Raw genomic sequence first — 13,951 nt, forward strand, 5'->3', positions numbered from 1 at the left:
TTTTGAAGTAACACAACACCCAGGCCCCTCTCTGAAGCATTAGTTCAAACCACAAAAGGATTTTTAAAAATATAATTGGGAGGAACTAAGATGGGCTCTAGCATGAAGGCCTGTTGGCACTCAGGGGTCCAGATCACCTTATTAGGGGTCCTCTTTTTACACAAATTTGTCAAATGTGCAGCAAAGGCACTGAACCCCTTTACAAATCTTCTATAAAAAATTACTAGCCTTGGAATGCTTGTACCTCCTTTTTTGTGTGAAAGGTTTGGGCCCCTCCACAATACTAGCAATCTTGGTCTCATGAGGCCCGATGCTATTTGATTCAACCATTTACCCCAAATACACAATTACACCCAAATTGACACTTAGATGCCTTGATTGTGAGTCCAAGTTGATGGATCCTCAGGAAGAACTCTCTCACATGGTCCCCATGTTCTGCCCAAGTGGGGGGGGGGTATAGATGGCAATATCATCTTGATAAGCAGCAGCAAAAGGTAGTTCATACAGTACTCAGGTTATCAGTCTTTGGAAGGTCTCTGAAGGTGATTTAAGCCAAATGGAATCTTGACAAATAGGTAATGTCCCAAAGGTAACACAAAGGCAGACTTAGCAGAGGCTTCAGGGCTCAGCAAAACTTTCCAGTTCCCTGACACCAAATCAATACTCCTGATATAAGCAGCCCCAGCCAAGTCCTCAATCAAGCCTTCAGTTCTAGGAGTAGGATAAGATCCTCAACCATTAACTCATTCAGTTTTCTGAAGCCCACACAGAAGTGATATTCAGTGTGGGCATCCTCTGACAACTGCTTCTTTGGCACAACAACCACAGGTGCTTTCCAATCAAAGTGAGACTCCTTGATTACCCCCACCACACACACACACTTCAACATTTGTTGAATCTCAGTAGCCACAATCTCTTTCATGGGTCCATTCAATAGGGAAAGGACTGGACTTTATTGGAGCATATGCCCCTGTCTCTATATGATGGACAAGCAATTCACTCTGGCCAGAGAAGAGAGGCTGGAAACAGCTCAGCACTTGTTTATATTCATCCTGTTGCTGCTGTGATAAAGTGGAGGCCAGGGACGGCCCGAGGTTGTCCTGCGCTCCAGGCAAGCACAGATACCAACCTCCCGGCAGGGCCTGGAGACCTCTCCGCCAGAACCAGGCTGGGAGGAGGGTCACCCAGCTGCCGCTCACCTCCCCCCTGCCGCTGGGGCAAAGAGGAGCCCCCCTTGCCGCTGGGGCGAAGAGGAGCCGGAGACCCTGGGAATCGGGGGGGGGGGGTTCCCCACAAATCTCACATCCAGAGCAACACCAAACTGGCACCTAGCGGGGTTCTCAGCACTCCAGGCGGGACTCAGGTCCTCCCAGGGCTGCAACGCCCCCCCTCCAGCTGACCGAGATCAGTCCCCCACCTCCTGGAGAAAGTTGTGGCACGGGAAGGGGAGGGGCTCTCTCTGGCAAGGCCTCCCGCATGTAGGTTCTGCCCCCCCAATGTGGGCCTTTCCCAGGATGCAGCCCCCCCACAAATGTGCAGGGCGTGGCCCCCACTTCCTTCCCCCCATTCCCAGGAGGTCTCCAAGCTCGGTACCCCCCAGTGGGCGACTCACCTCCAAGGACCCCTCCCCGCGGCTGCTGGGCTGATCCACGTGGTTCCTCCTCCACAGCCCCCCCTTCCCCCACGGCTTCTTGCTCAGCCGCTCCAGCAGGAACTCTTGCGGGGCTTAAACCCTTCGGGGCTTGCAGAGGGAGGGGGGAAAGCCCCCCACCCCCACCAGGAGGAGCCTCGCCCAGGCTGCTCTCCTCCTCAGTGCCCTAGAATGCAGATCCGAGTGGGGCTACTCGGGAGGAGGAACCCGGCAGGCGGGGGGTGGCTGCTGCACCCCCCGAGGAGAAGGATCCGGCGCATCTGGGGAAGAGGAGGCTGGAGGTGGCGCCTCGCCCCCTTCTTCGCCCCCATGGCGCCAGGGGGAGGACCCACGTCGGAGGCCCCTGGGTGAGATGTCAGCACTGGTGGCAACCTCTGTGGGCTGGAAGGAACCCCCTTGCCTTTCAGCCTCCATGCACGATGGCTCCTGCTGCTCGGGTGCCTGGTTAGGGTGGCGGCAGCTGGTTGCGGGGGTTGCAGGGACGCAGTTTGGCGCCCCGAAGGCCGGCGCACCCTAGGCCAGACACTAGCTGGCCTAGTGATAGAGCCGGCCCTGGTGGAGGCCATCTGTAGATGCTCCAACCCTTCAGCTCCTACACCTTCAGTCAACAACTTAGGCAGGAACAGATCCTCTCCCTCTACAGCCTTCAATGGGAACATCTGGCTGTCTGTCTCTCAAAACAAATTTAGAAAGTTAAGATGAACAACCTGAGTCTTTTTTATGCGGGCCCATTTCCTGGATCAAGCAATTATCCTTCTCCAATTTTTGCAACATGCAATATGGTCTCGCCCATTCAATCCCTCAAGCTGAGAGAGTATGTCCTTGTAACATTGTAACATCGATGCAATAGAGATGACATACATCTTACTTCACTGCTTGATATACAATGAAATTTGCCTGACCTTTGTTTCGCTGATATTACTGAAAGTTCCTGAAATCTCCAATTTCTTTCTGATGAGAACATGGAGACTACTAAGAAAATAGCAAAATCTTGTGTTCAAGAGATAACATTCCATTCCATCTATGTTTCTAAAGGAACAGTGGGAACTTGATATGCATAACCATCCTATCAGAGTGTTACATTTGTGCATTCAATATTTTAAATTATGCTATTATTTTATTGTCTTTCTTATACATGGTGGTTTTAGTATCTATTTATATACTGGCTGTGGGCCATTAATAAAATCTGACTAAAATAATTATGCTATTGTTTTATTGTCTTTCTTATACATGGTGGTTGTAGTATCTATTTATATACTGGCCGTGGGCCATTAATAAAATCTGACTAAAATCTGGGCCATTAATAAAATCTGACTAGTTTCTACAGGAACATAACCATCCTATCAGAGTTTTAAATTTGTGCATTCAATTTTTGAATATTTTAAATTATGCTATTGTTTTATTATCTTTCTTATAAATGATGGTTGTAGTATCTATTTATATACTGGCCGTGGGCCATTAATAAAATCTGACTAAAATCTGGGCCATTAATAAAATCTGACTAGTTAATAAATAAATAATAATTAATAAAAGCTGACAAATCTGACCGATCTAGACAGATTAGTGGCTTCAGAATCAGCCCTATTGCTACTTGGACCAGGTATCATTCTGGAAATATCCTCTAATTTAGAGTGTAGCAGCTTCTGATCTCTACAAAGAAAATTCACTGTTTTCACTGTTCAAAAGGCTTTACTTGCATCACTTACAGCAGTGGCATTGTTTCATGGGTTGAAGGAACTGAATATCCTGCATCATTATTTACAGTCTTAGGGGAAGCATTCGAGGAGAAAGCTTCTAGCGTGTTGTCAGGAGCATCCGCCAGTAATGAGAGCTAGTTAGGAAGTGGGATTTGAGAAATTTAAGAAGAACAAGTTATTTCCAGGAAGTAACCACCAATCTTTGATTGTTTAGAGACAAGGTATGGGACCGCTTCCATTTCTCTCACATGCTTTTGAGGCCTCATTTCCTCTATTTGCAGAGTATAAAAATACATCTGGTGATTTCTGTAGGGAGTTGCTTTATTTACTAATTTTTGACTCCCAGGAGAAAATTTCCTTTAAGACCACAAAGTCTGAGGTCAAATTTAAGACTTCCCCTGGAATCCTCTCAGACTCCCAGCATTTAAATCAAACAAATTAATTATCTTAACTGGGGTGGCAAGTTGCCTAGCCACACAGCTGCTGGGCTCTGCTAAAATTTACTCTTCAGTGGAGTAAAAAGAAGTTAAAAATTGTTTTAAAAACCTCAAAAACCTTGGTGTCCTTATAGACACTGTTTCAACCAGAGAGTTACAACATCTACATTATATAAATATAAGATGTTAGAAAGGGAAGGTGTCCAGATTAGGATTTCCAATTCTTGATTTGGAAATTAAATTCTTGGCCATCTGGGGATATAGCCTAGGCAAAAAAGGGAACCCAGTAGACTCACAGGCCATAGAGTCGACCCCTCCAAAGAAGCCCTTTTCTTTAGGAAAACTGATCTGTGTCATCTGGAGATCAGTTATAATACTGGAAGATCTCCAGGCCCCACCAGGAGCCTGGCAAGTCTAGGATGCTGAATCAGAGCCCATCAAAAAGGGTTAAATCTTTTCACCAACAACTTTTTTGCAGGAAAAGCATTAATTCATTAGCTTCTCTACTTCATACTATGTCACATGGAGCACAGTACCTTAGGGGGCTGGTTGGAAACCAAGCAATTATCTCAAATTACTGTGATCCATCTTCCTTTAAAGCCCACATGCAGTTTCAGCAATAATAAGCAACATCTATCACCAGCTCTGAAACATTTTATAAACTGTAGCTAAGATTACAGGCAAGTACAGTGTTTTCAGGCTGGACCTTGTTTTTTTTTTTTTTTTTTTTTTAACTTAATGAGTTAGAGACTAGGCATGAAACCAATTGATTAGAAAAGTCAATGATATAGACAGAAGGGTATTTCATCTGCAGACAGTAGATAAGAATCAGTTAAAGGAAAGTTGGATTTAGTATGGAGAGAGAGCAGGATGACTGTGGCATTTCTATTGCGTCTCCTGTTGCTGCTCCTTCAAGCACATCGTAGCATACACTCTATTACATGCAGCCTGAATTCTCCCCTCTGCATGCCAGTCGAGTACTATCATCAGCGAGGAGATCTTCTGATTGGTGGAATCATACATGAATTCAGCTCCAGGCCTGATCCTGCTGACTTCAGGAATCATCCCAGCGCGTGGAAAGTTATACCCTATAAGTAATTCTATTTTTCAACATTTCAAGACACATGTCAAGCTATAACCTCTATAAACAGAAAATATAACAAATGTCCTTCTTTATAAAAAATTTCATGTCTTTTCATCTCCTGCTTGGTCACTTAGACACCTGTCATACACACTTCAACAATATTTATGCACAAGTAAAAAATTATTCCAGAATACATGCACTATTCCAAATAAAAAATATCTATCTCAACTCTCTCTACCCTGTGCATGATTTCACAAACTTCTATCATCACATTCCTTCCCCCCAGACCATATCTTTTCTAGACTGAAAAGTCCCAGACTCTTCAGCCTTTCCTCATAGCAAAGGTTCTCCAACCCCCACATTATACTTGGTTGCCCTCTTCTGTACTTTTTCCAATTCCATGATACAATAACCAGAACTGTTCATATTATGCCAAATGGATATGGTTCCAGTGCCCCTGATATGGTTCCAGTGCCCCTTTTCTTTTTGTTGTCACAGGTATTTTGACATTGCTGCTGCTATTTTAAAGTGTAACAATATATAACTACACAATAATGATAATAAAATTTACTATTAAAAAAAATATTATGCCAAATGAGGACTCAACAGGATCTACTCACAAGTAAATGTTCAAAGACTTACAACTTCAAAAAACTGTGTTGTTTGAGAATTGTTCCAAACAATAGTACCCTTCCTCCAGTACAACACCCTAAATATTTTGACATCTTTCCCCTACACATCTCTTCCATGTTCAACCAATTTTTGTATCACACCACAACTGAGATTTAATGTTCATATTCCCCTTTTTATCTTCTTTCATGATATAGGATTATGATATTAAAAAGTATGTGTGTCTGTGCATCACTTCTCATTTCAGTATTGTGCCACAAGGAAGTCCCGAAGTCCTGGCCTTGGCATATGCTATAAATGAGATCAACAGCAACTCCAAGATTTTACCAAATGTGACTCTGGGGTTCCACAGCCAACATGCCTACCACATTCAGGGAAGAAACTATCAGACCATTCTGAGACTTCTATCTGGCTCAGAGAGGAATGTCCCCAACTATAGTTGTGATGTCCAGAAGAAACCAATAGCTTTCATTGGAGGACCAGACTCTGAAACCTCTCTTTCGATGGCTGGCATTTTAACTACCTACAAGATTCCACAGGTACCATCTGGGCAATATGGAGTTCATGATTTTGACGTGTAAAGGTAGCCTGAAATTACACAGCTTGAGGAGTAGTGAGAAGGAGAACTTAAGGAGAATGAGTTCACTGATACAAGAGAGGGTTTCCTATTTGCTGTTAGATAATGGCTGCCTGGTAGGGTATGCTGAACTGAAGGAGGAAAATAAAGGCAATGCTTAACATAAGCAAAGTTAGAAAATTGCCATTAATTAATGTCAGTATAACCCACTTCAGAATCTCAGGTTTTCATTCTGTGGCTTGGGGCAAAGATGAAGTTAAGCTGAGTATGTGGGTGGATTTTTCAAGCTGAAGTGGAAGACGGAGTGCAATTCTGAATGCCCAAACAAAAAGAACCCTTCATTTTTGAGGGCAACACTTTGTTTCCCCCATTACAAAACAAAACAAAAGCACAGCATGTGGAATGCAAACATAGGCCTCGGTCACATGGGCCGGATATCACATTGGGGAGGCATGGCTGTTTGCCCCGGAGTGAACTACCGCACGGCAGCTGGATCAGACATCCCGCCCAACGTCCTGCCGACGTTCCGTGGTTGGGGGGAGGCGCCGATCATACCTCACTCCTGCGGCGTGGCAAAGAAGTGGCACCGTGGGGGTTGTGGTTTTTTTTTTAACCCAAGTGTTCACATGTGCTGTTGGGTGCTTGTGTGCACCCGTGGAGACATGACCAAAAAAAAAGTTTTCGCAACGGGACATGGGCAGTTGCCGGATGCCACGAGCTAACACCGGAAATGTGATCTGATGCCGGCCCTTGCCCGGCAGTTTTTACAGCTCATCTTTGTAGTGAAGCCTCGGGTGAGCCACGGGAGCTGTACGCTTCCCAGATGTGTTGGTGAGATCGTGCCCGGAAAATCCGCCTATCTTCCGTCTCTCTAGCGTGCCTACTGCTCCGTGTGACCGGGGCCATAGTTCTAAACTACTGCCATGTTTCAAACAGGAAATAGAATATAATAATGTTCACATCTAGATTAGATTAGCACAATATATTGTATGTGGGGCTATCCTTAACATGTGTTTGGAAACGTCAAATGCTACAGAATGCTGCAGCTAGGATGATGACTAAATTGAGTCATCAGGACCATATCACTCCAGTTTGGGTCCATTGACAATGACTCCCATTTCGTTTGCAGGCACTACTCAAGGTGCTATTGCCCCCAAAAGCCTGGGGCCTTCCCCATATGAACTTACATAAATTTTACACAGATTTTCTCAGGCCCTGCTTTGATTGCCTCACCTCCTGAAGTTAGATGGATAGCAACATGAGAGAGGGTCTTACCGAACATGGTGCTAGAACTGTGGAATTCCTACTGAAAGATTTTTGTTTCTCCCCTTCTATCACTGTCTTCCAACAGCAATTGAAGGCTTCCTTTTGTGTAGCTTTCCCTTAAAGAATTCTCCTTCCTGACCTTTGCTTTGTTCTCTCTCTCTTTGTTTATTCCTGTGGCCATCACTATAACATCTGGCAGCAAATTCCACATTTTAATCACTCTCTGTGTAAAGTAGTAGTTCCTGTTTTCCACCCTGAACGTATCGCCCATCAGCTTCATTGGATGCCCTCAAGTTCTGCAGCACAATGGGTTGACATTTTCATTGTGTTAGCCACTACAACCCCATGATCTTGCATGGGGTATTTCAGATTCTGAGGACCAATCTTATAAACGACCACATTTTCAAGTAAATCTTTCATTACCAGCCTTATGGAGCAAATATATATTTATCGGGATGTAATTTGAAATGGTTATATTTGTTGGGTGTGTTAAATGAGATGATAGATGTGCTAAAATAACCCATTCCTGTCATGTAATAATGGATGATTTCCCCCCCTTAGATCAGTTATTCATTTTCCAGGGAGAAACACGATAAAGCCAAGATCCCTTCCTTGTACCGCACAATCCCCAGTGAAGCAGATCAGAATGATGGGATTGCACAGCTACTCCTGCATTTCCAATGGAAATGGGTCGGGATCATTGCACCGGATGATGAGAAAGGAGAAGGTTTCATACAGGCGCTGCCCCCAGTGCTTTCCAAGAAAGGTATCTGCACTGCTTTCACGGAAAAAGTAAAAAACATTTTGTTGGTGCCCACGATAGCAGAACTAACAGGAGACTATTTGAGATTGTGCTTCTTTCTAAACAGAACCCAAACCAAAGTATTTGTTACATATTTTAACAGTCCATGCATTCTATCTGTGCTGTATTTATTCCAAATGGCAAATGAGATAAAGTTATCTATAAATAAAGTCTGGATCATGACAGCCCACTGGGACTTCCAACTAGAAAAATTCCCACTGGGTTTTACAAGAGAAACCTTCCATGGTGCATTGTCATTGGCAATTCACTCCCACAAGGTGCTGGGTTTCCAACTTTTTCTGCACTTTCTCAGAATTTACTTTACAAAACAAGATGGCCGATCAATGCTCTCCTGGAAGGAGGTATTCAACTGTTTAGCTCAACATTTCAATGTTGGTCAGGAGAACCAGGGATTGTGTTCTGGGAAGAAGAATCCAAAGAACCTTCCAAGACCACTTTCTGAAACGGAAATGCCCGGCCAAAGTTACAGCATCTACATTGCCGTCTATGTCATAGCACATGCTTTACATGCCATGCACTCAGTGGGACGGAGACTCAGAGCAATGACAGAGAAAGACAGGAAGCAATTCCCACAACCATGGGAGGTATTGTCTTATTAGGGTTGCTTTCAAAATCTGCGTTGCCGTGATTTAAACTTTTCTAAATATTGAATTGATATGTTGTGACTCACCCTGAGCCTGCTTGCATGGGAGGGCCGGATATAAAGCAATCAAGCAAACAAATAAATGTGCACAATAAGGATTCTGCTGACAACAGAGATTTGTGTTCAGTGAAATTGAAATGGCACATGGTCGAAGGATCTTTGTGAAGGGTCCAAATAAGCTCCAAACGTTGATATACCATATACATTTATATATGCATACATATACCATATACATTTATAAATGCAAATAATAAATAAATAAATACATACATACATTTGTGTACCAAACATCAATTTTATTCATCCCCCTCCCACAATTTAGCTCCATCATTTCCTGTGGAGAATTTCATTTAACAGCACTGCTGGGGAGAAGGTGTCTTTCAATGAATATGGTCAACTGACAGCTGGCTTTGATATCAGAAATTGGGTTTATTTCCCAAACAAGTCCTTCTTAAGTCAGAAAGTGGGAAGGATGAACCCCCCGGATTCAGGAGACCAAGAGTTAATCCTCAACGAAAACCGCATAATGTGGCCAAGCATCTTCAATAGGGTGGGTATCTGATTGTACCTTATAAGACACCAAGCACAAGCAGAAAGTGTTCCAGTTCCAGTTCTGACACTGGACAATCTCTTTTGCTATCAGGGATTGATTCCATTTTGAGTGGCTTCGTTTTTCAAGTCTTATAAATTGGTGGGAGGGAACTCTGAAAAGAAGTAGGGTCAGTACTTGGATGGGTGACCAACCACCAAGGAACACTTTGAAGAGAAAGGCGATGGCAAACCACCTTTGCTCCTCACTTGCTCTGAAAGCCCCACCACAGTTGCATACAGACTCAAATATACTGCCTTTGTAGAAAACACTACTTTAAAACACAGCACAGTTTTAAGTTAATATTTTTATACCAGTTTGACAAGATTTGGAGAGCAAATTAGGGAGGTCATGCAAGACAATCTGGTTTTAGATCACCGCTAAGTATTAGGGGATTCACTGTTTGTTCAGATGCAGAATTTCTTTTGACATTAACCTGATGGTGTCAAAGTGTCTGTGCTATCATGCTTTCCTGCATTGTAAAGGTAATTTTAAGAACCTTGGGGTTTACGAGAAGAATACAACCAATATTACAGAGAGATCTGGATTTGGTAGAAATGACAAATTAATCAACAGAGTTCGCTTTAGCATGTTCCCTCCTCACAGTGGTACAGTTTGGAAGAATGTGGGTACTATTCATTAAATGCTGGTATAATAACATAGATTTTATTAATAGGAATATTTCCTTGGCATTATATTTGTCATTTGGGTGCTCAATTTTCATATATCTTATATATTTTCTATTACTTTGGGATTATGCTTTCATAATAAAACTAACTGGCAATCATTTCAACACTAATTAATTCTAGCCAATAAGAAGTTAACTTACTAAGCATCAACTAAATTATTTTTACCTTTCTCTGTTCAGGTGCCACCTTCTTCTCTCTGCAATGAGAATTGCCACCCCGGTTACAGTAAGAAAAAGCAGGAGGGGAAACCATTTTGCTGCTATGATTGTATTTTATGTCCAGATGGAAAGATTTCGAACCAGACAGGTAGGAGACATTGTTCACTATAAGCATCACTTTCAGTATCACTATATTGTATTGTTCATCAAGTTCAAGTTTATTATTATGATCCAACATCAGAATTTAAAGCAGCATATACATTAATATCAATCCTCCCTCTAAGCTGTGGAGTCTTGTGAGCAAAAATTCTACTTTGTGAGCTACTGGCATTAAATTTGTGAGTGCGCGATTTGGCTACTGCATAAATTAGTTTGCTCTGGAGCCATCCTTCCTGAGCTAAGACAGAAATGTGTGAGCCAGGGGCTATAAAACTGTGAGCTAGCTCAAATTAATTCAGCTTAGAGGGAACATTGATTAATACATAGCAAATTCACTGATTACATATCTGCCTATACCTGATCATTTAATGAGAATATGCGCTAAGTAAATAAAATTGTTAAAACGTGTTTTCTTAAAAGATGTTGTGATCTTCTGCCTGTTTGAATAGGCCAGGGCACAAAATCTTGCTACCTTGGTGGTAGTTTCATTGCAGTAATCAGCTAAAAAGAGACCAGAATAAAATTGATTAGGTCTGCCCGGATAAGTAGCAGTAATTTGAGTGATGTACTTTATTAGGATCTCCTGATAAAAATGACATGATAAAAGGATGAGCTCAGTTGTCTCTCTCAGACTGGATTGGCATAGACAAAGATGATATCCATGCAGAGAATGAGCATATCTCCCCTCTAGAAGGGCAGAGGGGATTTAAAAAGATAATTGGATGGAACAAAGTTTTGTTTTCTACTCCCCACTGCCAGGACGTACAAGCCTCATGCTCTATCCACTTGTAAAGATGTATCCCATAACTTCCAAAGAACAAGGCCTTTGGCTAAGCCTCCAGAGCTCCCTCACAGTCTCATCATAAGAATCACAGAGTTGGAAGGGGCCTCCAGGGTCATCTAGTCCAATTCACAATTGCCTCCCCCCTTTGCATCCTGACCCCAAAGTGGTGATCAGCATTTCCCTGGTCAAGTGTGCTCACAGATGCACTCATAGCTGCATAATACTCTCTCTTTGCAGCTTTGATTGCCATCTCATAGGATCTCATAAACATCTTATAGGATGCTCTTGTAGCTTCGTCATGAGCACCACTGTCTCTCTAGTGTACCATGGAGCAAGCCTAGAATGAGGGTGCAGAGGGTATCGGGGAGTGATTTCGTTAATGGATACAGAGAGTTGGCTATGTCAGTCCTCTACAAGCTCATCTAATGAGCCACCACGGGGCATCAGATCCCGGAGAGCCATCTGAAGCCGGATAGGGTCCATTTGGTTCCATGCGTGACCCAAAACGCACTCGCTGCCCACACAGGGTTGAGATGGCATTTGGATGGGAGATAACCAAGGAAGTCCAAGGTTGTTTTGTAGAGGCAGGTAATGGCAAACCACCTCTGAATGTTTCTTGCCATGAAAATCCTACAAGGTAACCATAAGATGTCTGCAACTTAATGGCACTTTCCAACAATGCCAAGAGTAATTTGGGTAGCAATAATGTGTGCCTGGTCATTCAGTAGAACATATGATCACTACTAAAACCATTTCAAGAAATATTATTTACTGATAATCCAGGAACTATGGGGGGCATGATACTTCTGTCAAGACTATGCTTCTCTTCATACCATTTATCTTGTCCCTCTTCTGCTAGAATCAAGGGTCTCATGTTTTGTATGTATAGATTATAACATCATTTGAGGACATTTAAGGAAAATACTTCTCATAAAGCTAATCCAGCCATTCAGATTTTTCATTAAATCTTGTTTGGTTTGTCAGTGTTGCGCGGTGTTAGCCCACTGCAGACAGGGCATGGGTGCAAGGTTATCCAATGAAGACTGGAGTCTTTCAGGCTTATGTACAAGTATTTACAGTTTATTATACACAGCCTCCACCAATACTTTACACTGAGTGACGTAATGCTCTGCAGACAACCAGATTCCAATAAGGAATGAACAGTACAGTTCCTCACTGAACTTATACTACCATTGACCAATCAGGGCCAATGCTGAGTCACTCTTACTCAGAGTTAATTAGCTCTGGCTAGAGCCAGCCAGAACTGGTCAGAGCCAGCTCCTCTGTCACTTAGAGCTGTCAGCTCCTGTCTGTTAGATGCCTTAGATCTACAGCATGACTTAACATTAACATGGAATACTGACATGTTTCACCTCTTTATAGCAGTTCCCATTACACATGGCTATCATCTATACAGGTCCCATGAAGCACAGCATACCCTTCTGGGTGACAAAAGGGGAAACCCTTCTTCCTTTCCCCAAGTGACAAAGATCAATCCAACTCACAATATTAGGACTACCTCTTGCTATTGCTTCTATGAGCATGGCACAGTGATGTTATGATAGACTGAAAAGGGTTCTGTTGTTCTTTTCAGATATGGACGATTGTTTCAAATGCCCAGAAGACCAGTATCCAAATCAAAACCAAGATCAATGCCTTCACAAGCGCTTAAACTTTCTGTCATACTATGAAACATTGGGCATCACTTTGTGTGTTTTGGCCTGTGGTTTGGCTCTGATCACTGCTTGGACACTGAGAATCTTTATCAAGCATCAACACACTCCCATCGTCAAAGCCAATAATCGTGGTCTCTCTTACATTCTACTAACTTCTCTCTTCCTCTGTTTCCTCTCAGCACTATTATTCATTATCCATCCTGGGACGGTCATCTGCCCTCTTCGACAAGTGGCTTTTGGCCTCATCTTCTCAGTGGCTGTCTCTTGCGTCTTGGCCAAAACCATGACTGTGGTTGTGGCTTACATGGCTACCAAGCCAGGATCCAGCATGAGGAAATGGGTGGGGAAAAGGCTTGCATTCCCCATTGTTGTTTCAGGCTCCCTCATTCAAGTAGTTATTTGCCTCATCTGGCTATGCACCACTCCTCCATTTCCAAATGTTGAAATGCACTCTCTGGCTGAGGAGATAGTGATAGAGTGTAGTAAAGGGTCAGTTGTCATGTTTAATTGTGTTTTGGGGTTCTTAGGATTCTTGGCTCTGGTGAGCTTCATTGTAGCCTTCCTTGCTAGGCATTTGCCTAGCACTTTTAATGAAGCCAAATTAATCACTTTCAGCATGTTGGTCTTTTGCAGTGTTTGGCTATCATTTGTTCCATCGTACCTGAGCACCAAGGGCAAATATATGGTAGCTGTGGAGATCTTCTCCATCTTGTCTTCTGGTTCTGGATTATTATTTTGCATCTTTGCCCCTAAATGTTTTATAATTCTCCTGCGGCCTAACCTAAATAGCAAGAACTATATAATAACTAAACATGGTCAGGAGAAATAGACCTGTAAGCTATGAAAATAATTGTACAATTATCCATGCTCCCAACTATACCTGGGAAGTCCATATCCCTCCACATGGAACTCTGCTTCTCTTCTTCAATTTGTTCACAATGAGTGAATAGGGAACTTTGTGTGGCATTTCTTTTAGGAACAAGATAGCTTACAAATGGGTTTTTTAGATGATGGTTTGAACTTTCATGCAGGAAAAACTCCTTGATGCAAACTCTGTACACTGTGGCTTCCCCCTTGTCAGCCTATCT

The 13,951-nt window shown here is 42.9% G+C and overlaps 1 protein-coding gene across 1 annotated transcript; it reads left to right on the forward strand.

Moving 5' to 3' along the window:
- The first annotated feature begins 1,960 nt into the window (after positions 1–1,960).
- On the forward strand, positions 1,961–13,692 carry LOC107122983 (vomeronasal type-2 receptor 26-like). Its single transcript, XM_015426134.1, has 5 exons — positions 1,961–1,998; positions 5,747–6,038; positions 7,904–8,134; positions 10,266–10,392; positions 12,782–13,692. The coding sequence occupies exons 1-5, from the start codon at positions 1,961–1,963 to the stop codon at positions 13,690–13,692; spliced, it is 1,599 nt and encodes a 532-aa protein (XP_015281620.1).
- Positions 13,693–13,951: the final 259 nt, after the last annotated feature.

This window comes from Gekko japonicus, unplaced genomic scaffold (genome assembly GCF_001447785.1).
Source record: "Gekko japonicus isolate JY-2015 unplaced genomic scaffold, Gekko_japonicus_V1.1 scaffold171, whole genome shotgun sequence".
In the NCBI taxonomy this organism is placed as follows: domain Eukaryota; kingdom Metazoa; phylum Chordata; class Lepidosauria; order Squamata; family Gekkonidae; genus Gekko; species Gekko japonicus.

Coding starts and splice junctions, on each gene's coding strand:
- LOC107122983 (XM_015426134.1), top strand. CDS start 1,961: ATGGCGCCAGGGGGAGGACCCACGTCGGAGGCCCCTGG. Junction 8,135..10,265: donor GCACTGCTTTCACGGAAAAA/GTAAAAAACATT, acceptor TTCTCTGTTCAG/GTGCCACCTTCTTCTCTCTG. Junction 10,393..12,781: donor AAAGATTTCGAACCAGACAG/GTAGGAGACATT, acceptor TGTTCTTTTCAG/ATATGGACGATTGTTTCAAA.